Source organism: Suricata suricatta, chromosome 16, assembly GCF_006229205.1.
Source record: "Suricata suricatta isolate VVHF042 chromosome 16, meerkat_22Aug2017_6uvM2_HiC, whole genome shotgun sequence".
NCBI lineage: Eukaryota > Metazoa > Chordata > Mammalia > Carnivora > Herpestidae > Suricata > Suricata suricatta.
The window spans coordinates 58,783,470-58,810,479 of NC_043715.1; the positions used below are offsets into that span (position 1 = coordinate 58,783,470).

Sequence of the window (27,010 nt, forward strand, 5' to 3'; positions counted from 1 at the left end):
ACCCCCGGAGGGCTCGTCCTGTGGGGCGACCGGGCACCCACCTCATCTCCCGGGTGTCGCCGCGCCTACCACTTACCACGAATGACAGCGATCACTGAAGGGCTCGTCCAGCTGAACGACCCGGGACCCGCCACCCCCGCCACCGCGTTCCTCGGGTGACAGCGACCCCTGGCGGACTCGCCCTGTAGGCGACCCGGGACCCGCCGCTTGTGATTGTCGCCGAGCCTGCCGCGTTCCTTGGGCGACAGCGACCCCCAGTGCCGCGCTCAGCTCGGCGGTCGACCGTCTGTGTTCCGCAAGCGACCGAAGCGGAGCTTTGCCAGCGCCAGTTCCAGGAGCTTTTCCCGGGGCGCCCTTCACCCAGCGGCCCTCCCGCACTCCCGGGCAGGCCACCTCCTGCCGCCCGGCCCCTGGGCGCCTGGCACACAAGGGGCTCTTCTAGGTGGTCCTTCCCTCTTTTCTTTTTTCTTTTGTCCCAGCCCCGCCTTTTCCTTTCTCACTTTTTCTGATAAAGTACACACAACTTAAATCTTGCCATTTTAACTACTCAGAATGCACAATTCAATGGCATTAAGTACATGTGTATGGTCGTGCCACCCATGTATTCTGGACCATTTTCATCACTCCCAAATGGGTTCCCTATACCTATTAGCAGTCACTTCCCAACTCCCCTCTCTCAGCCCCTGATACCTACTAATCTGCTTGCTCTATGGAAGGATTTTAGGATTTTTAGGTCTGACCAAAACTGACCTGCACGTCTCCATGTGGCTCACAGAATGACCTTTGTGGAGCTGCTGGGTTTCCCCCAGATAAACGCGAACATTTTTCGAACCATAGATGTCAAATAAAAATCTGGCATTATGGTCACCCTGGATCTCCCACGAGCAGGTGTTGGATCACCCAGGTGCGTCAGTTCACCCCACCACTGCTGGGGATGGCCCACGTGCACCTGGATTCAGCTTGGCATCCATCTCCACCCTTTCGTCGCTGGGCGCCACTTGCCCGCAACGCCAAAACACGCCTTATAAGTGTTTTTGTTTTTAACTTGGATAGTGTTGGATTGACTCTGACCCCACATGAACAGAGACCTTCTCCTTTTAATCATCCATAAGTCGCCTTTCAACTGGAAAACTCTTTTGGACCTACCCCACCCAGCCCACTGCTGCTTCTTGACCAAGCTGCCTCCTTCCTGCACCCATTTGTAGCCTGTGTCCCCTGGCACCCTCCTGGGCCATGCAGGTCCCTCCGCTGCCTTCGCGCCATTTGCTGCGCTTGCCTCCTTGGAGCTCTCTCGAGCCGGGCCTCCGGACCTCGCTCCTGCCTCGCTCCTGCCTCTCGGCTTATCCTCACCGCGGCTTCTGGCTCTGCTCCACGCCTTAATTTCTTGTGGGCTTCCGCTCCCTTCCCAAGCACCTTCTTTCTCATCCTGCTGAAGCGCAGTTTCTTCTTGGAGCTCAGGTGGCAAGGGAGGGGGTCTTGGCCCCACAGTCAGCCCCTGAGCCTTTGGCACACAAGATGGACAGGCATGTTTAAGATGACAGAATACGTGGACAAGGAATTATCAGTGTCCCCACCGGTTAGTGACCAGTTTATTCCAAGGTGGTTTTCATTCCGATCCCACGAAGCCGGAGTACGTTCGTAGCTCTCTGGGTGGGAGCAGGACTGCGGGAGAGAGTGGGGGTTGCCGCTGGCAAGGCATCAGTCAGGCCCCTGACTGCCGTGGGCCCCCACCATCCTTGCGCCAACAGCTCCTGAACCCGGAGAAATCTCCCAAGATGTCTGCCTCGGTATCCCACAGACGAACTGTCCTCCAGAGACATCCGCCTGCTGTCCCTCAGTCCTCCACCTGAGCTTGTCCAAAGAACCCTGGTGCAAGCCTCCATGCTGTCTCCCCACCCTCCAAGGCCCCAGGCTTGCCCTGTTCCTTTGCTCCTCCGCACTTAACCGCACCTGCCTCCCTCTCTCTTCTATCTTCTTTTCTCCATCTCTGGATGCCTGCAGGTGTCTCTAGGCGAACTCTGTGTCCAGCCCACTCCCTTCCATCCCATCCAGTACCCACAGCCAGCCAGAACCCTCTGAAACAGACACGCTGAGATGACATAAAGCCCAGAAGACCAGTTGCCTCGAATCCCTCCCCGCTTCAGTCACTCTCGGCGCTGAGGTGGTAGAGGCTGGCCTCCTGTGTGCACTCGGTTCCTGCCTGTGTCCACAATGACTCCCATGCCGAGCCTCCTCACCTCCTCGAGGATGCCTCCTCTGCTCAGAAAAGTCTTCACTGCAGCATTTCGCCAGCACCTGGCCCAGACCAGTTCTTCATGAGAATGGGTGAATGGTAACCAAATAGTAAGTGAGCCGCAGCCACTGCCAAGACCCCGCCGCAGCGCTGCAGGGATCAGCCAAGGCAGCCTTAACTGGATCTCTGAGGAGGGGGGCTGGCAGCGCCATGGGAGGCCCCCCTCAACACATTCTGCCTTGGCTGACAGGGGCAAGGATGTGGCCCAGGGCCCTGGGCCTGGAGAGTCGCTCCTCCGAATCCCGGTTCACCAAACCCACCAAACTGAATTAACTGCCAGCCTGCCTAGTCCCAGGATGCTGCTCAAGCTGTAGTGAGAGCGAGCCCCAGCCCCTCTCTTCTCTTTCTCCTCACTCCTTGCATGTTTGGCTCACCCTGTGCCTTCCTCTGCCCGTATCCCCCGAAAGACCCCAACACCTGCCCACTGGGGCGCTTCCCAGACCCGTCTGTCCTCCAGCTCTTGTCACGCGCAACTGCTGGGCTGGGCGCCGGGTGCCGTGATGCAGCACAAGTCCTCACCATCTCACGCTCCAGGGAACCAGAGGCAAACAGACCACCCTCCTCCCTATCGAAGCCAGGACCTGTGGAGCAGAAGAGGCCTGGGCACTGCTACGTTCTGAGGCTCCCAAAATGATTTTCTTAAAAGATGAAATATATCCACAAGGATAAACACTGTAATATATTTAAATGTATACGTCAAACAATTTAACAAAAGTAGAGTGTGATGAAGTTGTGCTATCCATAATATGACTGTAGAAATTCTTGAAAGCCACACTTATTTCTAATGCACCTGTTCCTGGTGGGGTCCTGTCACAGTCAGGTGGGGGCAACCCGTGTGGCTAGAGGAAGTCAAGACTGGCCTGAGTGGGGTCCAGCCGCTAGTTACCAATATGGTCTGGAGTGGCAAAAGCAGCATAGAGCTGGCCTTTAATGGACAGTGTTTTTAAACTCTTTAAATACCCTGTGAATCAAGAGATCTCATACACAGATCCAAATCTTTGGCTTCTTTTGAGAAGTTCAGATCTGGGACACTGAGTTACCCGTCCACATGGCATCACTGGGCCAGAGCGTCAGCATCCGTCCCTTCAAACAGAGCCCAGACCCTGCAGGCATTTGAGTTTGTGAAAGTTGGTTGGAAAAAAAACAAGGAATAGAAGGGGAGAGGAAGGTAACAGAGGGTCAAGTCTCAAAGGAGGTATGTAGAGCAACATGGCTCAGTACTAGGGCTGGGGTGTGTCCCCACGAGCAGGCAAGTCTACATGGTACCGTCAACAACTCATCACCAGGACTATGCCCAGATCTCTTTAAAAAAAGATTTCATCATGAGAAGTGTGTACATGTACATATTTTTGAGCCAGTAAAAGGGAAGTGGGAGGGGTGGGGGAGGGAGAAAAGTACACATTTTGTGGAAGAAAAAACAAAAAAAATTAAGAATCTCTTTGCATTTGGGTTTGCAGGTGAGAGTCTTATGTATATTTTAAAGCCTTCATACTGTAGTAGAGAGAAGAGCAGGTGGCGTTCAGTACGACAATCAAAACGTGGGCCTTTATAGTCTTTGAATGTACAAGACACTTTACAGAAAAGCCAATAAGCTTGTCTTTGCCTCGTTTACATCAGTGCATTCTGATTTTGAGCCATCCATTATATTTTTTCATAACAACCACTATCTTAGGGCTTTTGAAACGTAAGGTCTTTCACTCATGTTGAGAATCAGCCTAATTTTTTCAAGTGTCTTTATAGGTAAAAAAAAAAAAAAAATGTACCCAGCTAGGTTTTTCCCTAACATGAAAATTCTGTCTTCTCTTCTTTCAAATACATTGTTGTAATCAAAGAAAAAAAATGCCCTGGTCTTAACACTTTTTCTCCGCTTCAAATTTAGCATGCAAGCCCTGATTTGAATAAATCAGTCATTCTTAAAGGGGCACGTGCACATGGCTCAGCCTTGGTTAGATTCTTTCCACTCACTGCTCCAGGGATGGTCCATGTACATCAGTGAAAGTAAGTCTGGCTTGAGTGGGGAATGGCGAATGTGCACACCTTGTCCACTGGCGCCTGGTCCACTGTTCGCTGCTGTACCCGGGGCCCAGCGCCTGGCAGGCCTTGGTCAATGTTCAGCGAATGACAAAATCAGTCACTGAGGGCACATGGGCTTTAAATATTACGCTGCTGTATAAATGCACACATTTGACAATGACGTGAAGCAATGTAAAACATGTCCACCACGCGATGTTTCCTAGAACCCTGTACTAAGTATTGCAAGTCTGAGTCGGCGTGGCAAAATGTAAACGGCTCTCGTGTTTGGCATCTTAGTGAATGTTTCCGTTTTAATTTGTGTGTGTGTCATTGTCTTGCGTTTTGTTTGATTTTTGGAAACACCGGTTGGTTTCACAACAAATAAAGTTTACGGCACAATTCCCAATATGAAAGCAGTGTGTTGGAACTCCGAGGGGACTCACCTGGACGCTCACAATGCCTCCTCACTGGCCTCCGCCGCGGCCTTAGCGCGGCTGTGCCCCGGGTCCGGAGACTGCTCCCCAGGCTCTTCCCGCAGCCTTTGCTCAGCGTCCCCTTGACCCCCCTGACCACTCTGTCTAAACTAGTCCTGGGCCAGTCTCCGCTGTAAGTACTCGGGCGCGACGTCCGCAGGGCTCACAACACAGCCCGCGGGGAGTGGACACTCGCGAGGGCGCTGTAAGTACAGGCGTCAAAACTAGAACTCGGGTCCCGCGCGACGACGGGTGGGGCAGAGGCGCACGGAACCTGCCCGTGGGCCTCTGGGAGTTGTAGTTCGGCGCCCGCCCGCGCAGGCGCAGTCCCAGCCAACGGCGGACGCGGCATTTATCCGGCCATCAGACAAGGGAATGCGACGTGGGAGAGTTCTGACGCGGGGAGGCGAGACTAAGGCCGGCCGGTTCGGTTAGCACGGCCGAACTCGGATTCGGAGCCCAACAGCCACGGCCCAGGGCAGAGACGGGGCGAGCAAGGAAACGACCGGAAGTGCGCGCGCCGCCCTCTGGGAGCTGTAGTTGGGCGTCCGCCTGCGCAGGCGCAGACCCAGCTGGTGGCGGCTGAGGCCTTTGTCCTGTGGTCCGGCTGGTAAGACTGGGGTGGCTGGAACGGGGGAGGCCGATACGGGAGGGCATCCGGGGTCTTACCATATGCGTCTGTGTAGAGTACCTTTTCCTGCTTTGGGTCCGGGGCGGGTATCTTCGGGGGCGATAGGGGGTAACCGAGTGGGCGGGGCCCGGTTTGGGGGTGGAGGTGTCTCCGGGTCCGAGAGGAGAGGTTGGGATGGGGGACGGAACACGGTTTTGGCAAAAGGGGTGTGACCCTCCGGCTTCGGGGTCACAGTCAGAGATCCTAGCTGGCCCGACCCTGAAGAGACTGGAGCCAACCTGACCTGCATCCCTCCCCTGCCTTGTTGGAACGTTCGGGGTTCGGAGGGTGGGGAAGGCCGAGGCCCCATTGTGGAGTCACCTCTGGGGCTTCACTTAACTGAGGGGTTTCTCAGGATGATGATGAGGGAGACCAAATGCAGAAGACTTTAATCCCAGCCGCCTGGAACCCAGAAAACAGACTCCTTACATTAAAGTCTTATTGAGCACCAACTGCAGGCTAGGTACCATCCATTCTCCTTCATTAATTCAGCGAGCACATGTTCCAGTGCCCTGAAGGCCAGGTCCAGTCGTATACCCAAGAGCCCCCAACACTGTCTCCCCCCCGCCCCCCCGGGTCTCCAGGGGAATCAGGGAGTCAGGGAGATGATAAGAAACCCATTAACACATTACTGAACAAGATAACTCCCATCTTAGAAACTGCTGTGAAGACCACAGGGCACAAGCAGGATGAGACAGAATCAGGGTCATGAAGGGAAGGCACAAAGAGATCAGGAAAATGCCTACTGCCTTTGGCCTGAGTTTCATTTGGGGCACTGAGCCAGAGATGAGCTTGTGAGGGCCTGCATGTTGAGCTAAATAGATGGTCACTGAAGCAGGAGGCTTTCTTTTCAGCATCAGTGGTGTATACTTCGTGTTCACTTGTTTGGCTGCCTGCCAGACTCCATGTTTAGCCCTTTCCACACCTTAATTCCTATAACCTTTGTGTTGGGTCACCACTCCCATTCTGTGGGAGGGAAAAACTGAGGCATACAATGCCCAAAGACCCCATAACTGTCTAGCTTTCTCTCATTGTAACAGGAATAGTCATCACCCTATTGGGCAACTGGGAGTGTCCCCCTTGCCCACTGTGGCCCTCACTTTTCGTATTTGTGAAGCAGAGTAGGAAAATTCTAGATACTCTGTCCACAATGCGTGGAATAGCACTGGGCACACGGTAGGTGCCCGGAAAATGCCAAGCTGAGGTTTCATTACTGTTGGGTTTGGCCTGAGTGCAGGGGTCCAGGCTCCCACAGCTGCAGCTCCTCCTTCCCGTACACACATGCCAGGCTGTGGGGTTTCCGGCCACCACAGGCACTTGCCTGGTCTCTTGCCTCCCCTTTTCCCCCAGAACTGCCTGCAGAGGAGCTGGCTCTCCCTGGAAGAGGCCAGAGGAGGAGGGGATGACCGCCGGGCTCCTCACCCCCGGGCCCCGGTGAGTACGCCGCCGCTGCCGCCGCCGCCGTTGTCACACTCAGGCCTCCCGGCCCGGCCTCAGGTCCCCTCCCGACTCATTCTGCTCTCAGGGCCTTCGCCCGTGTTCTGCCCCCTGCCAGGAATGTGTTTTGTCCAGCATTATCCTCGTGCGGATCTCACGTCTCATCGCCTCAGAGGGGATCTCCCTCATTCCCTCACCCGCCCCGTTCTACTCTGGCAGACAGCACTCATCCATCCCACTTTCTCAGCTCGTCTCCATCCAGTCCCTTAGGGCGACAGGTACTTAGCACCTGCCATGGACAACTAGGTGCTTTCCCGGCACTGTTCTAGGAATTGCAGGTGCAGGAACAGACAGGAGGAGCAAATCATCACCATCCCCGTGAGGCTCACAGTCCCTAATAGAAATGTAAATGTGCCAAGTGACATGCAGAGAAATGAGATCCAGAGGAAGATGGGCTTGGCCACAAGGCATTAACCAGTATAGCCCAGAAGGCCTCCCTGTGAAGTGGCCCCCAAACCGAGACCTGCAGGGGAAGGGCCGGTCCAGACTGGCAGCCGGAATTCTAGTTCCAATTCCAGAACAGGAAGCATGTTCCAGGCAGGGGAACAGCGTGAGCAAAGACCTGGAAGTGGAACCACGCCAAGCACTTTCCGTGAAGAGCAGGCGCACACAGGTGGCGGCGAGCCGGCAAACGGGCTCCTCAGCCAGCTGCACGGGGCCCAGGGCCTTGCGAAGCAGTTCTGACCATTTTTGCCGCACGCAAAGGCCCAGCACACAGGAGGCACTCAGTGAATGGATGGAACAGTAAAGGTGCCAAACCCCGTGGTCAGTGCTGGACACATTTCACCCTCTTCTACCCCCACATCAGCCCCATGAGATTGCAGTAGGGAAACAGGCCCCGATGCCGGGGGTGGCCGAGCCCGGCCTCAGACCACCTGCTCCCAGTGAGGCCCCCCGTGCTGAGCACGCATCCTGCCGCCTTCGTGGCTCTTGCAGACCTCTGCGTGGCTGCCCCAGCAGCACCCCTCCCGTTCTCACTGGAGCACTGGCGCGTCCTGGGGCTTGAGTTGTGGCCAGCTCCCTGACCCTGCAGCTCGCACACACGTACCACGAGGCCAGGTGCGCATCTCGTTTCCATGGCATCTCTGGTGCCCAGAATGGTGACCCTGCAGATAATCGCTGAGACCCACTACATCTGGAAAATGTGGGGGCAGTAGGGAAATTGGTGAAAGAAAATAAAAACCTCCAAGCCCCCCAGCATGCCTGTCCGCATGGTGGCTCACACTGTACGCCAGGCCCGGGGTAAACACATCACGTCAGCTCCTTCAGTTCTCCCAACAACCCCCTCAGGGGGTCCTCACCAGCTGTGGACAAGGGCAGGGAGGCACTGAGTGCTTTAAAAGATGTACCTGACAGGTCCCTGGGTGGCTCAGTCAGTTGAGTGTCTGACTTTGGTTCAGGTTATGATCTTGTGGTTCATGAGTTCAAGCCCCATGTCAGGCTCTGTCCAGACAGCTCAGAACCTGGAGCCTGTTTCAGAATCTGTCTCTCCCTCACTCTCTGCCCCTCGCCTACTCATGCTTTGTCTGTCTGTCTGTCTGTCTGTCTCTTTCTCAAAAATAAACAAACATTAAAGGGTGTACCTGGGGTTGGAGTTTGAAGCCCTGTCTTCTGGGTCCAGGGCTGGGTCTTGAAGGCACCACCCCTCTAGCAGCCTAGTTCCTGCCCCACAGCCCCTCTCCTCTGGGGAGAGAAGCTTTAGCAGAGACAGATACTTCCAGGTGGGCCAGGATCCAGTATTTGGGCACCTCTCCCCCCTCGCATGGGGCAGTGACACCCGAAGTCAAGGTAAGGCCCTGGACTTTGCCTCTGCTCCCTGGCCACCCACAGCAAGTGATTTGGTGCGATGGAAGCCCCCTTTGTGGAGGACATCTGTGCCCCTGACCCTCACGTCCCTTGAAGAAACTTATGAATTCCCCACCCAGTCATGGAAGAAACCGGCCTCGTGGAAATTTCAGAAAACATGTGCAAGCGTGATAATGATGGGAAATGCCCCCAGAACACGCCAGCAGCCTTTCTCCTTGAGGATCGTATTTTTACTGCAATGTTTAAAGGTCCAAAATTCAAGATGAGGAAACAGTCCCCAGGGGTCATGTCACTGGAGACCCCACATCTGGTTCATTTGCTTATTCCCACCACTTCATTGGCCATTTTCTGTCTCCTCACTTTGTATTCAGCTATGGTTAATACACACTGTAGGTTTACAGGCGTGTGCACCTTGGTGACTGCAGGGGTGGACCACTGGACGTTCTGACTGATGCGTGGGAGGCTTCTGCCCCCCGCCACCAGGGCTCCTTCATACCCCTCCCTCAGTCACCATCATTATGGCATCTCAGGGTTCCAGTGTCTGCAGGACTGGGGTATGTCCTCTTCTCTCCTAAGACCCCCTTTCCTTCCAGCAGAGTTCCCCGGCCCCATGGGAAAACCTAGCCCAAATCCTCGGCCCTGAGAACCACCCGCCTCGCCCCACAGCCCGGCTGATGTCCGTGTTCAACAGCTGCTCCCAGAAGGAGCCTAGCCCCGGGCTTGGCCTGGGTGAGGACATTTGTGTGTGATGTTTCAGGAGCAAGTGACCTTTGAGGACGTGGTTGTGGACTTCACCCAGGAGGAGTGGGGGCAGCTGGAGCCCGCCCAGAGGACCCTGCACTGTGATGTGATGCTGGAGACCTTCAGGCTCCTGGTCTCTGTAGGTAAGGCCACACTCGAGCCCCCGCTGGTCTGCCCCCAACACAGGTTCTAGCTCTCCTGGGTTAAAAGCGGGGTTAGGTCTAGGCCAAAAGGCAAATACCTAGGATGAATTTTAGGCTTTAGAGACCTGATGTTTGGTTGCAAGTTACAGATCCCACTGAAAATGTCAGAAGCGGATCCCAAGGCAGATCTGAGTCTTCCTGTGGTGCTGTCAGTAGCCCTCTCCCTCCCCGCCTCCTCCCTCTGTCTCTGCCTCCATTTGCAGATGGGTCCCTCCAATGTAAGAAGAGAGCTGTCCAGTTGCCTCTTCTGTGTCTGAGACCAGCGGAAAAGACAGGGTCTGTGTCCTGCGCACCCACGGAAGGACCCTGGGTTGTCTTGGTGTGGTGGCCAGGTCCCTTCCACACTGGTCACTGTTGGGGGGGGAGGTGCTGGGGAAGCAGCAGGACCTGATTGGCTGGGCTGGGTCACACATCCACCCAGAGCCAGAGGTGGGGGCCCTAAGAACCTGACATTAGGGCTGCTATAACTGTGGCCTCTGGGACCTGCATGCAGTTGGGCCCTGGAAGACAAGGTGGAGGGGACGGAGGGCTGGGAAGGGTCCCGGGACACAAATGTGCACTCTGCAGGCTTCCCCTTGGGCTGGACGTTGGCTCCCGAAGCTAGATGCCATCTCCCTGCCGGAGCAAAAGGAGCTACGGGTGGTAGAAAATGGGGTTCCCCGAGGGGTGTGCCCAGTGAGGGGAGGGCCCTGGTTGCACCCTGGGCACTCTCCATTCCTGCTCTCGCATTCTTCAGGGCAAACGGACTACTCACTCTTTTAGAAACATTGCACCGAACACCCTTTCTGCTGTGACCGAGACCAAGACCTCACCTTCATGGAATTTACAGTCTTGGTGAGGGAAGGAGCCACGATGGACGGGGAAAGTAGGAACTGCACAAGATGCTCCTGGCACGTGATAAATGCTGAGGAAGTGAGGCAGGCCATGAGGCAGAGGCCAGGGGTGTGGGGAGGCCCTGAGCGGAGAGAACGCTCACTCCAGGGAAGCGACACGTAGCCGAAGCCTGAGTCACGAGAACAGTGCAGCCATGGAACAAGCTGGGAGGACAGAGTTCCAGGCAGAAGGAACAGCAAGTGCAAAGGCACTGGAGCGGGCACCAGCCTGTCTGGCTACGACACAAACCCTGCAGCCTCAGTGCTTTAAGCCCCAGAAGCATTTATGACTCATCTATCTGACTGGATCCAGTCCAGGCTTTTTCATGTGCCCGTGGGGGTTCTGCTCCTTGTACAGCTTATCCAGTTCCTAGACCAGTGCCTACTCTGTGGGCAGTAGGGCCGTCCCACCCATGGCAGGCATGTGGGAGGGGATCAGGACAGAGTCTCCCCAGCAAAAGGGGTAACCAGCCCTTACCTAGAATATTAGCTTTGTATGGCTCCGCTAAAAAATTGCCACAAACTTTGTGGCTTAAAGCAACACACATTATCTTCGCTCTGGAGGCCAGAAGCCCGAAATGGGCATCCTGCGCTACATTCCAGGCGTGAGCAGGGCCTCGCTCCGCCCGCGGCGCCTGGAGAGAACCCAGCTCCTCTCACATTGCAGCTTCCACAGGGGCCCGTGTTCTTTGCCCACACCCTTGTCCGTCTTCCAAGTGAGCACCGCCCTCAGGTCCTCTCCCGTCCCTCTGGCCCTGGCCCTCCTGTCTCCCTCCCACAGTCCAGAACCCTGCGGTCGCCTGGGGCCCAGCCCGGTAACCGGGGTGATCTCAGACAACTAACTAAGGTGCAAGGACTGGCAGCCTCCGTTCCTCACCACCTCCAGGAGTATGAATAGGGACGTCTTTGAGCCGCTGTTTTGCCAGTGACACCTGGCTTGACCTTTTTTTTTTTTTTTTGCCCTGAACACTTCACTGGAGTATAACCTAATGGGCGAGGCGCCTGTGTCACACCTTCAGGCCAGTCCAGTGCTGGGATGGACCCAGCTGTGCAGAAGGGGCCGGGAACTGGGGCAGGGAGGCAGTCCTACCAGGAAGGACGGGGGGTGCATCTGCTCGGCACATCTGCCAGCTTCAGCTGAGGGTGGGGTGCGGGGGAGGCCAAGGTGGCCAGAAGCCCTGCCCTGCGGGAGCTCTCAGGCGGTGAGAGGACCCGACAGACCAGAGCCAGGCCCTCCCGTACAGCTCAGGTGGCTCACCCACCCTCCGGTGACGTGCCTCCCAGCGGCCTCCAGCCTGGGGAGCCGGTGGGTTTCTTCACATTGAGGGGAAGCTGGGACAGCAGCCCGAGCACCAAGCAGAAAGCGGACCTGGGCGGTGGGAGAGCTGGGTCGGGCCGTCCTTCCCCTGTGACACGCTCTTCCTCTGTCACTATCTGGCGCAGTGGCGGTTGCTTTCTCCAGGGCCTGGCCATGGCTCTGCTCCTTCCAGCCTGGGGCGTCCGTCCACAGCTCCCCTGGATGTCTTCTGTCTGCTCTGCATCGTCTCCCTGCCTCTCCTCCGTGCTCCCCTTGCTAGCCCCGCTCAGGCCCCTGTGCCGGCTTCCCCACCCCCGGCTGCTCTCGGAGCTTCCTCTCCTGCTCCAGTTCCTTCCCTGACTTGCAAAACTGTATTTTTAAGTGGTCAACGCCACTTGTGCCTTGAACCTTTCAAACCCATCGGTTTTATTCTTCCATCCACCCACCTACCCCAAAGCCTTCCCCTCAATGACAAGGAACATTTCCATTGTTTGTATTTCTTCCAGATTTGGAAACCAGACCCAAAACCAAAGTGTCAGCTCCAGAGCAAGACATCACTGAAGGACTACCCAGCAGTATTCTGGCAGAAAGGGGTCTGTGGGGTAGTCTGTGGTACTCTGAGGGCAACAATGCAGAGGGCCGCAGGGGACACAGTTGTGAGAGCCAAGAGAGCCATGTGGTGAAGACACCCATGCAGCAGCAGCAGGCGGATGGGTTTGGGGAAAACTTAAGTCTGAGCGCCCGTCTCCCAACTCAGCCCATGACTCCGGAAAGCGAAGGCCAAGGCCTCCACGTGCTGGGGCCTCGCGGCAGGAGGGCGAAGCCAGACCCAGGGTCCAACGCTCGGCAGAAGACACTCGCAGAGGCGAAGCCCTTCAAATGTCAGGCATGCGGCAAGGCCTTCGGTCACAGCTCGGCGCTCCTGGAGCACCACCGGACGCACACCGGGGAGAGACCGTACGAGTGTCCTGAGTGCGGGAAAGGCTTCCGAAACAGCTCGGCCCTCACCAAACACCAGAGAATCCACACCGGTGAGAAGCCGTACCGTTGCCCACAGTGTGGGAAGACCTTCAACCAGATCGCGCCACTGACCCAGCACGCGCGCACGCACACGGGCGAGAAGCCGTACGCGTGCGGCGAGTGCGGCAAGGCCTTCAGCTTCCGCTCGTCCTTCAGCCAGCACGCGCGCACACACACGGGCGAGAAGCCTTACGCGTGCGGCCGCTGTGGCAAGGCCTTCCGCCAGAGCGTGCACCTCCGCCAGCACGCGCGCGTGCACACTGGGGAGCGGCCGTACGCGTGCAGCGACTGCGGCAAGGCCTTCGGCCACAGCTCGTCGCTGACCAAGCACCGGCGCGTGCACACAGGCGAGCGGCCGTACGCGTGCCGCGAGTGCGGCAAGGCCTTTGCGCAGATCACGCCGCTGCTGCAGCACCAGCGCACGCACACGGGCGAGCGGCCGTACGAGTGTGGCGAGTGCGGCCGGGCCTTTAGCCAGAGCACGCTGCTCACCGAGCACCGCAGGATCCACACGGGCGAGCGGCCCTACGGCTGCAATGAGTGCGGCAAGACCTTCAGCCACAGCTCTTCGCTCAGCCAGCACGAGCGCACTCACACGGGCGAAAAGCCGTATGAGTGCGGCCACTGTGGCAAGGCCTTCCGCCAGAGCACGCATCTCACGCAGCACGCGCGCGTGCACACTGGGGAGCGGCCGTACGCGTGCGGCGACTGCGGCAAGGCCTTCGGCCACAGCTCGTCGCTGACCAAGCACCGGCGCGTGCACACAGGCGAGCGGCCGTACGCGTGCTGCGAGTGCGGCCGGGCGTTCAGCCAGCTCGCGCCGCTCGTGCAGCACCAGCGCACGCACACCGGCGAGAAGCCCTACGAGTGTAACGCGTGCGGCAGGGCCTTCAGCCAGAGCTCGCTCCTCGTGGAACACCAGAGGATCCACACCAAGGAGAAGCCCTACGGCTGCAACGAGTGTGGGAAATCCTTCAGCCATAGCTCGTCGCTCAGCCAGCACGAGCGCACGCACACCGGCGAGAAGCCCTACGAGTGTCAGGACTGTGGGAAATCGTTCAGGCAGAGCACCCACCTCACGCAGCACCGGCGGATCCACACGGGAGAGAAGCCATATGAGTGCAGGGACTGCGGGAAGGCCTTCACACACAGCTCGTCCCTCACCAAGCACCAGAGAACTCATACTGGGTAGACCTCACGTGCGCTAGGACGTGGGAAAGCCTTAAGTCATAGCTCATCCCTTCCTAGACTTGACCCCGTCGTTCCTAATGGCAACAGTACAAATATATGCAAGCGCAAGCCATCACACGGAATATATGCCTCACACACCCTCAGAGAAATGACGGAAATGATTGTGGGCATACTGAGCTCTAGGACATCCATCCCCAGATATCAGTAGTAGGGAAGCACGGAGCTCGTCAGTGTTGAGGACTGTCAGTCATGAGTGTCCACTAATGCTACATGATAGAACCTACAAAGGAGAGAAATGGGGGGAGGGAGGATGTAGTGGAGCAGAGGATAGCTTCTGTCCAAGGATTCACAATATTCCAAACCAGAGGTTTGCAAAGTGGTGAGAAACCCAACAAATGCTTTTCATATACAGGAAACACATACACTCAGAATTTAGTATCGCATATTACGTTCTTCTGGGTGCTTATGAACGGAGCAAGGCAACTATGAATGAATTTCTCTACAGGTTACCCACGGGCATTAAAACACAGATGATGTTTCAGAAAAAGGAAGATGTTTTCCTTTGTCCCATCTTCTGAACAACAGCACCTCCACACTGGAACCCTATGTTTTGCAAGGTTTATCCCTTGAGAAATGTACTTTTTCATGGAGTCTCCTTCCCAGTGTATAATAAGCTTTTGTTTTTGTGTAATTTATTGTGAAGGTCCATAGTATTACACTGTGTCCTGAATTCACTAACAGCAGCCTCTCTGACAACAATGACACTTGAACGGTGACTTGCCATCCTCATTAGAGCCCATAGTTGAGTTACATTGGCTGGCTTTGGTCACAGGCCACAAGGGTAATATCAGTCGGCTTGATTTTCCAATCACAATGCTGGGATATAAGCTTCCAGTTAAATTGAAATTTCTCCGTTAGGGGAGCATATTTTAAATAGTCTTCCAGTAGTCCCTACTATGCTTGTAGAATGCCTCCTCCTCTTTTAAAAAAAAAATTTTTTTTTTTTGGAATGTCATAGTCATTTAAAAGCTACTTAAGAAAACAGCAGTCTCCAGTAGAAATGCAAGCCACATTGGTACATTTAAATATTCTAAGAGTCCCATTTAAAAAGCAAGAGGTAGGGCACCTGTGTGGCTCAGTCAGTTGAGCGTCTGACTCTTGGTTTTTGCTCAGGTCATGGTCTCACGGTTTGTGGGATTGAGCCCCACATCAGGCTCTGGGCTGCCAGCATGGAGCCTGCTTAGGATTCTCTCTCTCACCCTTTCTCTCTCTGCCCCTCCCCCACTCATGGCCTCTTTCTTCAAAATAAATATAGACTTAAAAATATACATAACAAGCAACAAACAGGTGAAATTAATATCTGTCCTTATATATCCCAAATATTACCATTTCAACACGTCAATATAAAACCACTAAGGAGTTGTTTTGCTTGCTTTCTCAATACTACTTCCTCCAAATCCGGTGTTTCTTTTACATCTGCAGGACATCTCTATTGGCTGTGGCCTCCTTTCAGGTGCTCATTTGCCACATGTAGCTGATCGATGGCTGTCCTGGGCAGGACAGCTCAGCCTCAGTCCCCCGGTCAGCTGTTTTGTCCCTCTCCCTTTATTATGTGCATCCCCCATGTCCTGTGCTTCTATCCTTGTGTAGGTAGCTTCTTGTCCTCAAGGAAACCAGGTTCCTACCCCGGGATCCAGTGTAGAAAATATGTCAGCCAACTGTGCAGGGTTCAGATTCTCTAGGAATAGAATTCTTAAAAGAACATTACGTTTGGGAAACATGTTAAGGCTCCTCTATCCCAGGGCAGTTCGGTAAAAATGGAATCCACCCACACACCCTTCAGCAGTCCTCTGAAAGCGCCAGATCACTGACAAACTGAGTCACGCAAGCTCTTGCCTTCCCACTCAGCCCCTCTTCACCCGCCCCCACAATGATACAAACAGGAATACAGCAGTGTTGGGAATCATGGGGAGGCACCCCCAGTATCAGAGCTCCCCCCTAGTGGTGCCACAGCAGCGACGGAAGTTCCAGCCAGAGCGTCAGAAAAACTTCGGGGGTGAATGCACTCCTGACTAGAGGGCCCGACTTACTTGGATAGTTGCTGATCTGTCTCAATTACTGACACAAAAGTTGAAGACCAACAAGGGAAACTGAACGGGGTGAATGCAAGTTCAGAAAAAGCCATGCAGTTTCCACCTTGCTCAGGGAGACACATGTACTTGGAATCCCCAGACGCCCCATATAAGAAGTCCCGACTGTGGCACCTGGGTGGCTCAGTCCGTTAAGCACCCAACCTCAACCTCAAGTAATGATCTCACAGTTCACGAGTTCCACCCCCAACATGGGCTCTGTGCCGACAGCTCAGAGCCTGGAGCCTGCTTCGGATTCTGTGCCTTCCTCTCTTTCTCTGCCCCTTCCTCATTCATGCTCTGTCTCTCTCTCAAAAATAAATTAACATTAAGAAAAAAAAAAGCTCCCACTGCCAGGAGGCCACCATGTGGTCAGGAAGTCCATGCCAGGTAGGCTCTGTGTTTGGGCTCCAGTGAGCAGTCCTCACCCACGAGCCTTCCCAGCTGCGCCAGGCATTCAAGGGTGACTCGAACCCCGCAGTTTTTATGGCACCTCAGACTTCAAGTTCCCAGCGAGGTCTCACACATGATGGAGCAAAAATAGTTTGTGCACCAACAGTCGCTAGCTCACCAGAAGATGCCTTGCCGCTCAGATTTGGTCTCAGAAAAGCTACACTAAAAAGAACCAGTTCTTTAGAACTAGAAGAATGGCTGATCTCAGGGTAGAAACAATTTAGTCTTGGAACATCTTATATGAAAGAGAAAGAAGTTCAAAAAATGATGGAAGGGTGCCTCAGTGCCTCTGCCAGTGAAGGGTCTAACTTTGGCTCAGGAAAGGATCTCTCAGTTCATGAGTTTGAGCCCTGCATCGGGCTCTGTGCTGACAGCTCAGAGCCTGACACCTGCTTTGGATTCTGTGACTCCCTCACTCTCTGCCCCTCTCCCCCTCATGCGCTGTCTCTCAAAAATAAACATTAAAAAGATGTTTTTAAATGATGGAGGCATGTCACAGGATGTAGGAGCCTTCTTGAAGGGACTTTCACTGGCCACATCTGGGACAATTTGAGCGCCAAAATTACTAAGGGCAGCAATACATTATAAAACTTGAAAAAACACTGAAAACACATGAATCCCTCAGTCCATCCTGGTAATGAAGACAAATAAATGGGAGAGAAAGGAGGTGCTGGCTACGCAGCAGAATGCCCAGGGCTGGCCGGCAGTCCCAGAGGGGGGCTGGTGTCAGGTAACCAAAATGTTTCCACCATCTGGCAAAACTCCTCAGCGGAGGATATTCCTGGGTGGGGAGGTGGAGATTTTGGTGAGAAGCAGGGTACTTGCATTATTTTAAAGCACCTCCCTGCAAACTGCTTTATTAGTTAACGGGAAAAAGTAACTCAAAGGTCGAGAAACTGGACAGTACTTTGAAGAAAGGAAATCCTCACCAGCAGTAGGAACGTGGACATCAGGCACTCCCAGGTGTGTGTACGGGGGAGTGGGGGGCCCACAGATGACAGGCAAGCGGGGGAGTGTTCACCTAAGTGGGGTTGGATGACTTTTATTATTTTTGTGCCTCTTCTACAAGTTTGAAATTATTTCCAAATGAAAATATGAAAATATAAACAAAAGCACGGACATCTAGCTGTGCACTAAAGGAGACATCCGATAGGAAACAGAGAGCCAGGCTTTCTGATAATGGACCCATCAGTGGCCCTGAAGCTGACAGTGAGACCCACCCCAACGGCAGGAGAGGCATGCTCATGGGTTAGGCTGGGAACAACAGTTCAGAGGGCAAATAAATAAATACATATGTATATATTTAATTATTACCAGATATATTGAATTAAACACATATATATTTAATGATTACCAGAGCCACACTCAGCTTGGGATGGGAGTGAGGGGGAGACAGTGAAGAGGACAACTAAACTCGGTGATCATGGCAGAGACAGGAACCTAGTACAGTCCCAGACCTTCCACATGACTGAGGCCACGAGATCACGTCTCTCCAAGGATACCTGAGTGGAAGTGATGTGTCATCTCCCAAGTGAGCCAGTACGGTCTTCCCCACATGCTCCAGGGGGCCAGTGGAGAGCAGATACACTTCAGGGACAGAGCTTGGATCCCCGAATCACCACATGGAGCACAGTCTCCCTTCCATCCACGCACAAGCAATAGCAACAAACACAAGACTGTCATGTGAGTGAAGAAAAATCCTTTATTAGGTTAAGCATCTGTGACTCGGGCATCATCACAACAGACCACCTGCTCAAACACAATGACAGAAAGAGGCGCCAATTTATCTACAAGAAGCAGTTAAGTTCATGCTCAGGCAATAGAAGCAATGCTCTAAGTTGAGATCAAATGCAAAAACCAAGATCACCTTATGTAGCCCAAGGAATTAAGTTTCCACGTGCCCAGGCAGACACATCTCATCAACCCTTATTAGTGTTTCAACGTGCTTTGATCATGACCCTCCCCCTGAGTAAGAAATACATCTTACGTTGCATCCAAGTCTCAGATTTAGATACATCGCTGAAAAGTTTCACAAAACAGTATTTGCCTTTACTACACGATGGGTTTTTACCCTACTTAATTCTCCTTCATTGATCTGCAATGCTGGCGACCGCCCACTAACTTGATTTCACAATTCACTAGCATGGTTTGAAAATGCTGCAGCACCAGGCTCCAAGCACGTCTGTGACCTCTGTGAGGCCACGCCACACACACACACAGACACGTGCTTAACTAGGAAACGATCTGCAGTTGAGGATTCAGAAGTGAACCTGCTATCAGGGGTTTCCGAAAAGACCAAAGAGCTGGAACCGAAGCGGTAGGGAGCTTGAACAAGAGGACAAGAGGACAGAGACAAAGCTGACTTCGGCACGGGCCAGGGGATCACACACTTGAAGGCAACTCTACACTTGGCACAATGACAATGCTTCGATGTGTGGGTGGTGCTAAAAAGGCTAGGGAAGAAAGGGGAATGTTCTTTCCCACCTGACAGCTCATGCTTGCACATGGGTGTCTGCATGGGTGTGTTTACAAGGTGACGAGGGCTCCCTGTGGGCCCTTCCGGGTTCTAAGTGCTTTAGCCACATTAGCTCATTTAGGGAACAGACAGACTTGCGTCCACACAGATACTGCAGGAAGCCACGCGAGGGTTTCAAAGCAGCGGGTACATTGCTTGGGAAATCTGGCAGGCAACGTTGTCCTCTGGGACACTTACGGCAAAGCGGCTCATCTCTGAGCCTCAGGCTGCGCAGGGAAAACGTCACCCGCCACATATCCCGGGAGCCCACGGAACCTCCCGCCGGCACGGGTGCCACACGCAGCAGGGCGGGGTCCCAGGACCCTCCCCAGCGCGTAGGCTTTCTCCTTCTCGTGGGTCTTCTGGTGCTCGGCCAGGGCCAGGCTGAAGTGGAAGGTCTTCCAGCAGCCCGGGCACGCGTACAGCTTCCTGCCGCTGTGGCTTCGGAGATGGTCGATGAAGTGGGAGATCCACGCGAAGGTCTCCCCGCACTCGCTGCACGCGTAGGGCTTCCCTCGGGACAGCCCGGGCTCATCGGCAGCGGAGCAGGCCGCGCCGCGGCCCGCTGCAGCGGGCTCCTCCACGGGGTGCTGCTGGAGGTGGCTCAGGCTGGAGACGCGCTCAGGCCCCTGCCTGCCCCCGTCCTTCGAGTGGGGCCTCTTTCTTCCAAGGCCTTGGCGCGAGGCGGCTGGAGCCACAGGCACACTAGGGCTCTCCCCAGCTGTGCCCCTATCCTGGGCTGGCTCCCGGATGACTGACTGCCTCTGGGCTCTGGGGACAGGGTTTGGTCCCCTCTCCTGAGGATTCGGAACCTTCTGAGGCTGCTCTCCCTCCTCCGGAGCAGCACCTGGAGTCACGGGGCAAACGAGAACTTCCCTTGTGAGGTTCTCCAGCAGTGTCTCGCACATGCCCTCTTTACTTTCCTGCCACTTCCTGCCCGCTGAAACAAGGTCACGATGTGAGCAGTCCGACCCCCTCGGGCTCAGAGAAGCAAGCTGCTATGTGAGCACGAAAGCTAACTCGAGCTGCAGGCCGGGGACTGCATACAGGCAGGATGGAAAGCCGGAGCAAAGGGAAGCGGGTGAGGACCCAAGAGGGCTCTGCATGCGCACCATCAGTCAATTCCTTCCACAAACCCAGCGGTAATGGGTGCATACAAGATCACTGACAAGACTGCCGTGTGTCCCCATCTGTCTTCCCTCTCCTGGCAGTCCCTGAACTCACGACTGCCCGCCTACCAGCACTCTCAGCCTGCCTGGCAGCTGAAGCTGCTCTAGCCAATGGGATGGATGCACAAGTGTAAGGGGTGTGGAGGGGCTTCCTCTTTCCTGCAGCTCTGGATGTGGGAGCCACATCAGCCATCCCGGACCCCCCGTGGACACTGGCAATGGAGCCATGAGCTGGGGGGAGCCTGCATCCCTCACCAGGAAGGGCCAAATGATCCCTTTGGCAGTGACTACCGTGTTAACAATGGCGGCCCCCAATGAAGCCTGTCTCCTGGGATTTGGGCCCCTGGGGCGTGCCTCCCCCACACATGCACACATATAAACCATGCACACTGGCGTGGCCACGTCATCTACTGTGGTCTACGAGACGTTAAGCATGCATGACACAAGCAAAGGCTTGCAAAGCACCTGTACAACGGTGCCTCCCCTCCTGGAATGCTCCAGAACCCAGCTGCCATGCCATGAGGAAGCTCAAGCTAACCGCTCAGCGAGGTAGCACAGAGAGCACGGGCTGACGGCCTCAGCAGAGCCGCCTGGCAAGAGCCAGCACTAACTACTGCTGGCGTGAGTGAGGCCACCGGGGACACGCCAGCCCGGCCGAGCCGGCAAAGGCAGCGGGACAGCCGCCTGGCCCGCAACGCCCACGATACTAACAGCCCACACCGCTGCTGTTCAGGGGACTCGGTTTGGGGGCAGCTTGTCACACAGCGAAAGACCGTTACGACAGTTTCCTGCCTCCTGCTTGGACGCTTGCATGGGGAGCGGCCAAAGTATGGCACAGGTAGTGGGAGAAGAGCGAGGTCAAAGTTGAGGAGCTGGGAGGAGCTTCCACCAGCCTCGGAAAGGCACCCCCTCTGCCCCGGCCTCACCACAGCGCTTGGGCCTCACCTGAGCAGCTGCCTTCCGGTGGTTCTGTATCAACCAACCGAAGCTCCTCAGTCTCCAGCCTGTAGGTGTCGTCAGGCTGGGCAAGCTGAAACCCTGAGTGGGAGCGAAAAACACAAAAACTGAGAGAGACACTGAAACCAGAATAGAAAGCAGCCAACCTTGCATGTCAGGCCCCGCGGACTGGCCAAGGCAGGCAGCAGGCCTCAGTCCTTTTCTCTGCCGTGGGACACTCACCAAAGTTGCCTCGCTCAGACCCCTGGAGCGCTGGGGGCTCTGAGAACACTGGGGAAGGGGTGAAGAAGAGAGTCCACTGAGACAGAGCCAGGGGCCAACAGGGAAGTGGGGAAATTCAACATAAAGTCAGAAAAGAACATAACACTACAATCGTAAAGAGCTTGGAAGTTCGTGTTGGGGCCGGTGTCATGGGCAACAATGTCCACTCAAAAGTGAAGAGTGACGGAGGCCAAGAGGCCCCATCTGTGCACCAAGGATGACGGTAAAGTTGACGACTAGGGCCAGGAAGCCTTGCCACATTCAGAAGCTATGGGTCCTACAAGCAGGGGCTGCAAACTCAAAAGCCCAGGGCTCTGGCAGGAGTCAACCCTGTAGACTGAGAAGGAGGGGGCCAAGGTGGGGACACCAGCAAACTCATTCATGGTCAAATTCGTTTAAAACACCGTGGGACCTTGGGGGCGCCCGAGTGGCTCAGTAGGTTAAGTGTCCGACTTTGGCTCAGGTCATGATCTCGCGGTTCTTGAGTTCACACTGCATCGGGCTCTCCGCTGTAAGCATGGAGCCTGCTTCAGGTCTCCCTCTCACTACCCTTTCCCCACCTGCATGCATGCTTTCTCTTAAAAGTGAATAAACACGGGGGTGCCTGGTCATGATCTTGCGGTTCGTGGGTTTGAGCCCTGTGTGGTAGGCTCTGCTGACAGCTGAGAGCCTGGAACCTGCTTTGGATTCTGTGTCTCCCTCTCTCTCCGCCCCTCCCCTCTCCTCGCTCGCTCTCTCTCAAAAATAAACATTAAAAATTTTTTAAACAAACACACATTAAAAAAACAAACACTGTGGGGCCTTAAACAAAGCTCCACATGGGAGTCAGAATCCCCTAGGCCATTGCCCCTGGAAGAGGACACAGGGCGCAGCGCGAGGCTGTGGCAGGCAAGTCTCACCCCACAGAAGCAGCTTCCGGAAGGTCTTCAGGTTCTCCTCTGCCGGGTCCAGGTGGCCCCATTCCCCCAGATACAGAGGCACCTCTGGAAACGTCAGCTTCTGAAATGGCAGCACCACCACGGCTGAGGCTTCCCGTCCAGAGGGAGGGTAGGCCCTCGGTCCCGGTGAGCACAGCAGGGGTGGCACCATCCTGGGGGTTCCCACCCAGCGCCTTGCAGGCCCTGCACCTGGATCCCAGGTTCACACGGGGGCTGGGTTTCTTGGCCCCAGCACTGTGGACTTTCTCCTGGAAGGGCCTGGCCCGGGCACTGCAGGATGTCCCCCGGCCTCTTCTCTCGGGATGTCAGCAGCACCTCCTCCCCACCCAAGTATGACAACCAAAGTTGTATCCTGATGTCAGCAAATGTCCCCTGGAAGGGCAAAACCCCGAAGTCTCCTACTCCTCCATCCCTGCATGGACCCCAGGCCGGCACCGAGGGGCCAGGGGGCCAGGACAGCCACGCTTACTGCCCTTAGGAGGAGCAGTCACCCATGACAAAGGCCAGAGTAGTCAGGTGCACCAGGGGGCCCATGAAGGCTTGGGGATGAGTCTCCGGGCAGGGGAGAAGGCACGTTCGGGCCCAGAGTGCAGAAGGTATGCGGGGAGAGGAGCCTGCGGGACGGGGGCAGCTGGCCTGGCAGGAAGTGAGGCGGTGGCTGTGGCAGCAGGAAGAGTGCGCTCACCAGGAGGAAACCACCGGCCACGGCGCTGGAAGCGGCCAGAGGGACTGGGGCCAGGCAGTCCCCACAAACCAGGCTGGTGGGGGGCTGACAGACAGGGGCCACGTGTCCAGCACTCCCAAGGGGGCACTCAGGCCCTCTGCTCTGATCCCAGAGACCTCTCCCTGCCTCACCCCCACCCATTCTTGGCTTCCTGGGGAGGGAGCAGCCTAAGTGTGCAGCCCGGGAACCTCAGCCCAGATCCCCCCCTCCCACGGCCGGGCCTCCACCTCTCCCCAGGGCCGCTGGCAGCCTATTAATGCTGGGGGCAGGGAAAGAGCCTAACGAGCTGGGGGGACAGCTCCTCCTCCTTGGGTGCAGGTCCTGTGAACCCTAGACAAGACAGGCTCCACCCACCTTCGGCTCAGCCTTCGTGGGCTTGGGCTGTTCGGACTTCTTGTCCCTGTTGCACTCTTGTTCCAGAAGCACAGGGTCTGAAGCAGGACAGGCTAGGAGAAGGGGACACAGACCTGAGCAGACTAGTGTCACAGAGCTGGGCAGCCCAAGCCAATCAGGGAGACCCTACTGCCCCCCCCCGCCCCCCGCCGCTCACAGGCCCCAGGAAGAGAGTGAAGAGTTGTCAGACTCAGAGGCAGAAGATGTGAGCACTCGTATCACAGTAGGTCTCAAGCTCAAGGGACCCTACCACTGTCCTCCGGTGACAGAACAGAGTAACCAAGAAGAAAGCAAAAATCTCAACGTCAGTAGTGGCCCCAGAAATTCTAACGAAAGCCACAAAGCAGGTAACACTTTTTGACCCATTAGATTGGCGGAAATCTTAAAAAGCAATGACACAACATGGCACAGATGTGGGCAAACAGGCACCCTGTGCACTGGCAGTATACGTGTTACAAAGCTTCCGCACAACCACGCAGAAATGTCCTCTGTCCAGTGACCCTGTGGAACCCGCCGACACTCACAGAGCATCCATCCCAGGCGCATGCCTGGGGACGTTTCACAGCACATTTGTAGGAAGTGGCAGAAACCTTAATGGCCGTAAATCCCAACTCCAGGTCAAGGAAGGGCTGATCCTGTGAAATGCCAAGAAGGTGAGGACACGGCCCCGGCCGCTGCCTGGACGGGCCTGCGGGGGGAGACACCGCTCCACGCAAACAGCACGAGCTCCGCACGAGCCCATCAGCCCCCAGGAACCTGGCCCCAGGCTCTGTGCGGCCTCCTGGCTGAGATGTGTGCCCACAGGAGATGAAGGGCCGCACGCCAGGGCACAGCACTTGGTTTTAGTTGCAGAGGGCACGTGGGCGTGGGGAGAGTTTCTTTGTCTCTCACTGCTTCTCAGTGTTTACGGTAAAGCATGTACAAGCTGCACGATCTCTGAAGATAAACTACAAACACCTGTCATGTCCACCAGACTCTACAGGAAGAAGTCACAGTTACAGCACAGACTGCCAGGCCTTGGCTCCCACGAGGACCTCTACGGCGTCTCCCTCGTGCCCTCCTCCAACCCGGCCCAGGCCCACGCCCGCCCCAGGCCGAGCCGGCCACTCACAGGTGTTGGGGGCTGCCTCGGCCTTGCTGGGCTCCCCGTCTTCGCCGGACTCCCCGTCTTCGCCGGACTCCTCGTCTTCGCCGGACTCCTCGTCTTCGCCAGTCGTCACAGACCCATCTGGTAAAAAGAGGAGATGGCAGAGGCTCAGCGTGCTGCCCACACTGCCCCTCGCTCAAAGCTGTGGATGGCCCCATGGCAGACTCGACAGCATCCCCATTCGCACTTAAGGGGACATTAGAGATGTGCTAACAATCACACAGTGACCCTGCAGGGGGTGGGTGGGGACAAAGGCTCCGGGACCTCATCACCAGCAGTCGCCCAGGCCCCGCCCTCTGATAGAGTGGAGACTCTGGCCAACCAACCCAAGTGCTCCTGCTCTTCCCGTGCTAAGGAAACAGAAATCGATACCCAGGACATTTACTGTTTTTAAGGGGCTGGTTCCTCCTGTTTCCTTATATCTGGAAGGCAGATGTGAGGGCAGGAGCCGAGGAAGCCTTCCCAGCCCATGAGGCAACTCTGGGCAAGGTGGTGGGGCTGTATCCTTGCAAAGGAGCTACCCCAGCAGCTCAGGGCTGCTCGCCTCTGTACCTCTCATACACGGGAGAAGTCAGCTCTCAGGCTGACTGGAGTTTGGGCCCTATGCTGTCAACTTGACCCCTCCCAGGGCCGGCCTCCCTCTTCCTATCTCCTCTGTACTGTGTTCTCCTCTGGGGTAACGGCCTCACCTGACTCCTCTAGGGCCATGCCGAGGTCCTTCACCAGGGAGGCTGCCTTCTGGCAGTTCTCAGGATTCTGGGCCACTACCTGGGACCTTAGACTGTCAGGCAGCGCGCTCAGGAACTGCTCCAGCACCAGCAGCTCCAGCATCTGCTCCTTGGAGTGCGCCTCGGGCTGCAGCCACTGGCGGCACAGGTCATACAGCTGGTCCAGGGCCTGGTGGGGCCCGGTTGCTTCCTCATAGATGAAGTTCCGGAAATGCAGGCGGGAAGACTCAAGGTTGGCAGGAACCTCCTCAAGATCACTCCTGCAGTCCTCCTGCTGCTCCTCAGCTACTGACCCTAGCATGGGCAGGTCTGGGGGCACTGGGGAGCTCCTGGGGGTGGCAAACGCCTTCTCCAAAGGCAACATCTTTCCAAACCTGTGCCGGGAAATGTGGCTGGCCTGGGACAGGGCACCTGTCGTGAAGGGCGAGTTCACGTAACTGCAACTTCAAGGGAGGGACACCAGCGATGGCGGGATGCTCTGGGATCTCAGCCCAGCCCAGACCTGCACAGGACAGACAGATACGCCTACACAGTGAGGAGGAAGTCATGGGACATCCAGACCCCAACAAGGGGCTGAGCTCCTCAGCCCCACCCTCCACGCCCAGAGTCCACACAGATTTCCAAGCAATCCACTTGTTAAGTATCAGAAGAGTCTTGTACGTGTACAGATAAAAATTAAATAAAAAGTTGGAGGTGACATTTCATTTTGTAAGATGGCTATTACCAGGATTAAATAAATAAATCAGTCACAGGAGAAAGAAAAGTTACAGGACGATCTCACTTTCAGAGAGAAAAATTTTTAAATGTTACTAAGTTCAGTCCAACAACGCATATTCCATGCTAGGGGTATCATGCCAGACTTGGGTAGATCCCAGATTTCTTTTCATGTTTGGGAGGGCTAGGTACCAGGAGTACTCCTCTTCCTTTTTTTAAAAAAAATTTTTTTCTAATGTTTTATTTATTTTTGAGAGCGAGACAGCGTCAGCAGGGGAGCAGCGTCTCAAAGAGAGAAGGAAACACAGAATCCGAAGCAGGCTCCAGGTTCTGAGCTAGCTATCAGCACAGAGCCCGATGCAGGACTTGAATCCATGAACCGCGAGATCATGATCTGAGCCAAAGTCAGACACTTAACCAACTGAGCCACCCAGGCTCAGGTTACCTCTTCTGTAAAATTTTCTTAACACTTTTTCCCTAACTCACTTTAATGTAAGAATACAGTACACAGTATATAGCATATATACAATACAGGTTAATCGACTGTTTACGTGATCAGTAAGGTTTCCGGTCAACAGCAGGCTACTGGTAGTTACATGTTTGGGAAGTCAAAAGTTATATGTGGATTTTCGGGTATGCCCTAACCCTCACCTTGTTCAAGGGTCAAATGTAGATCAGTGGACAACCAGCATCTCTTTCTGGAAATGCCAGAGAACTGCAAACCTGGCCTGACCCACCCACAGAACCAGGTGGGAGGCAGAAGTTGGCCAGGAGTAGGGAATGACGGCGGGGGGGGGGGGGGGGGG

The 27,010-nt window shown here is 55.3% G+C and overlaps 3 protein-coding genes across 15 annotated transcripts in view; 1 reads left to right on the forward strand and 2 right to left on the reverse strand.

The window, feature by feature from the left end:
• The window catches only part of LOC115281125 (protein enabled homolog), a 12,713-nt gene extending 7,005 nt beyond the window's left edge, over window positions 1-5,708 (reverse strand). For 2 of the 7 annotated variants that reach the window (XR_003904086.1, XM_029926451.1), the window contains exon 1: window positions 5,449-5,708. Coding sequence is in view for 2 of the 7 variants with exons in the window: in XM_029926451.1 (XP_029782311.1) it covers window positions 5,449-5,699 (251 nt within the window). In the remaining 5 variants the exon portion in view is untranslated. Of the gene's footprint in view, window positions 1-76; window positions 162-4,749; window positions 5,057-5,448 lie in introns of those variants that run through there. The other 5 variants (XR_003904094.1, XR_003904088.1, XR_003904095.1 and 2 more) reach the window with 4 other exon arrangements.
• ZNF135 (zinc finger protein 135) lies at window positions 5,005-14,767 on the forward strand. 3 transcript variants are annotated; one of them, XR_003904075.1, is made up of 4 exons: window positions 5,005-5,389; window positions 9,510-9,636; window positions 9,900-9,972; window positions 10,433-10,866. XR_003904075.1 is itself a non-coding variant. In XM_029926411.1 (3 exons), the coding sequence occupies exons 2-3, from the start codon at window positions 9,603-9,605 to the stop codon at window positions 14,075-14,077; spliced, it is 1,740 nt and encodes a 579-aa protein (XP_029782271.1). In that variant the 5' UTR covers window positions 5,005-5,389; window positions 9,510-9,602; the 3' UTR covers window positions 14,078-14,767. The 3 variants fall into 3 exon arrangements, 1 of the variants encoding a protein (XP_029782271.1); XM_029926411.1 differs by lacking the exons at window positions 9,900-9,972; window positions 10,433-10,866 and adding an exon at window positions 12,372-14,767; XR_003904076.1 differs by lacking the exons at window positions 9,510-9,636; window positions 9,900-9,972; window positions 10,433-10,866 and adding an exon at window positions 6,800-6,882.
• Window positions 14,768-18,340: 3,573 nt separating this feature from the next.
• The window catches only part of ZSCAN18 (zinc finger and SCAN domain containing 18), a 27,355-nt gene continuing 18,685 nt past the window's right edge, over window positions 18,341-27,010 (reverse strand). For 4 of the 5 annotated variants that reach the window (XM_029926429.1, XM_029926431.1, XM_029926428.1 and 1 more), the window contains exons 2-7: window positions 25,452-25,992; window positions 24,727-24,843; window positions 23,577-23,668; window positions 22,460-22,559; window positions 21,288-21,380; window positions 18,341-20,113 (exon numbers count right to left, since the gene is read on the reverse strand). In XM_029926429.1, coding sequence (XP_029782289.1) covers window positions 19,383-20,113; window positions 21,288-21,380; window positions 22,460-22,559; window positions 23,577-23,668; window positions 24,727-24,843; window positions 25,452-25,854 — 1,536 coding nt within the window. In that variant the 5' untranslated portion in view covers window positions 25,855-25,992 and the 3' untranslated portion in view covers window positions 18,341-19,382. The remainder of the gene's footprint in view (window positions 20,114-21,287; window positions 21,381-22,459; window positions 22,560-23,576; window positions 23,669-24,726; window positions 24,844-25,451; window positions 25,993-27,010) is intronic. The other variant, XM_029926432.1, reaches the window with a different exon arrangement.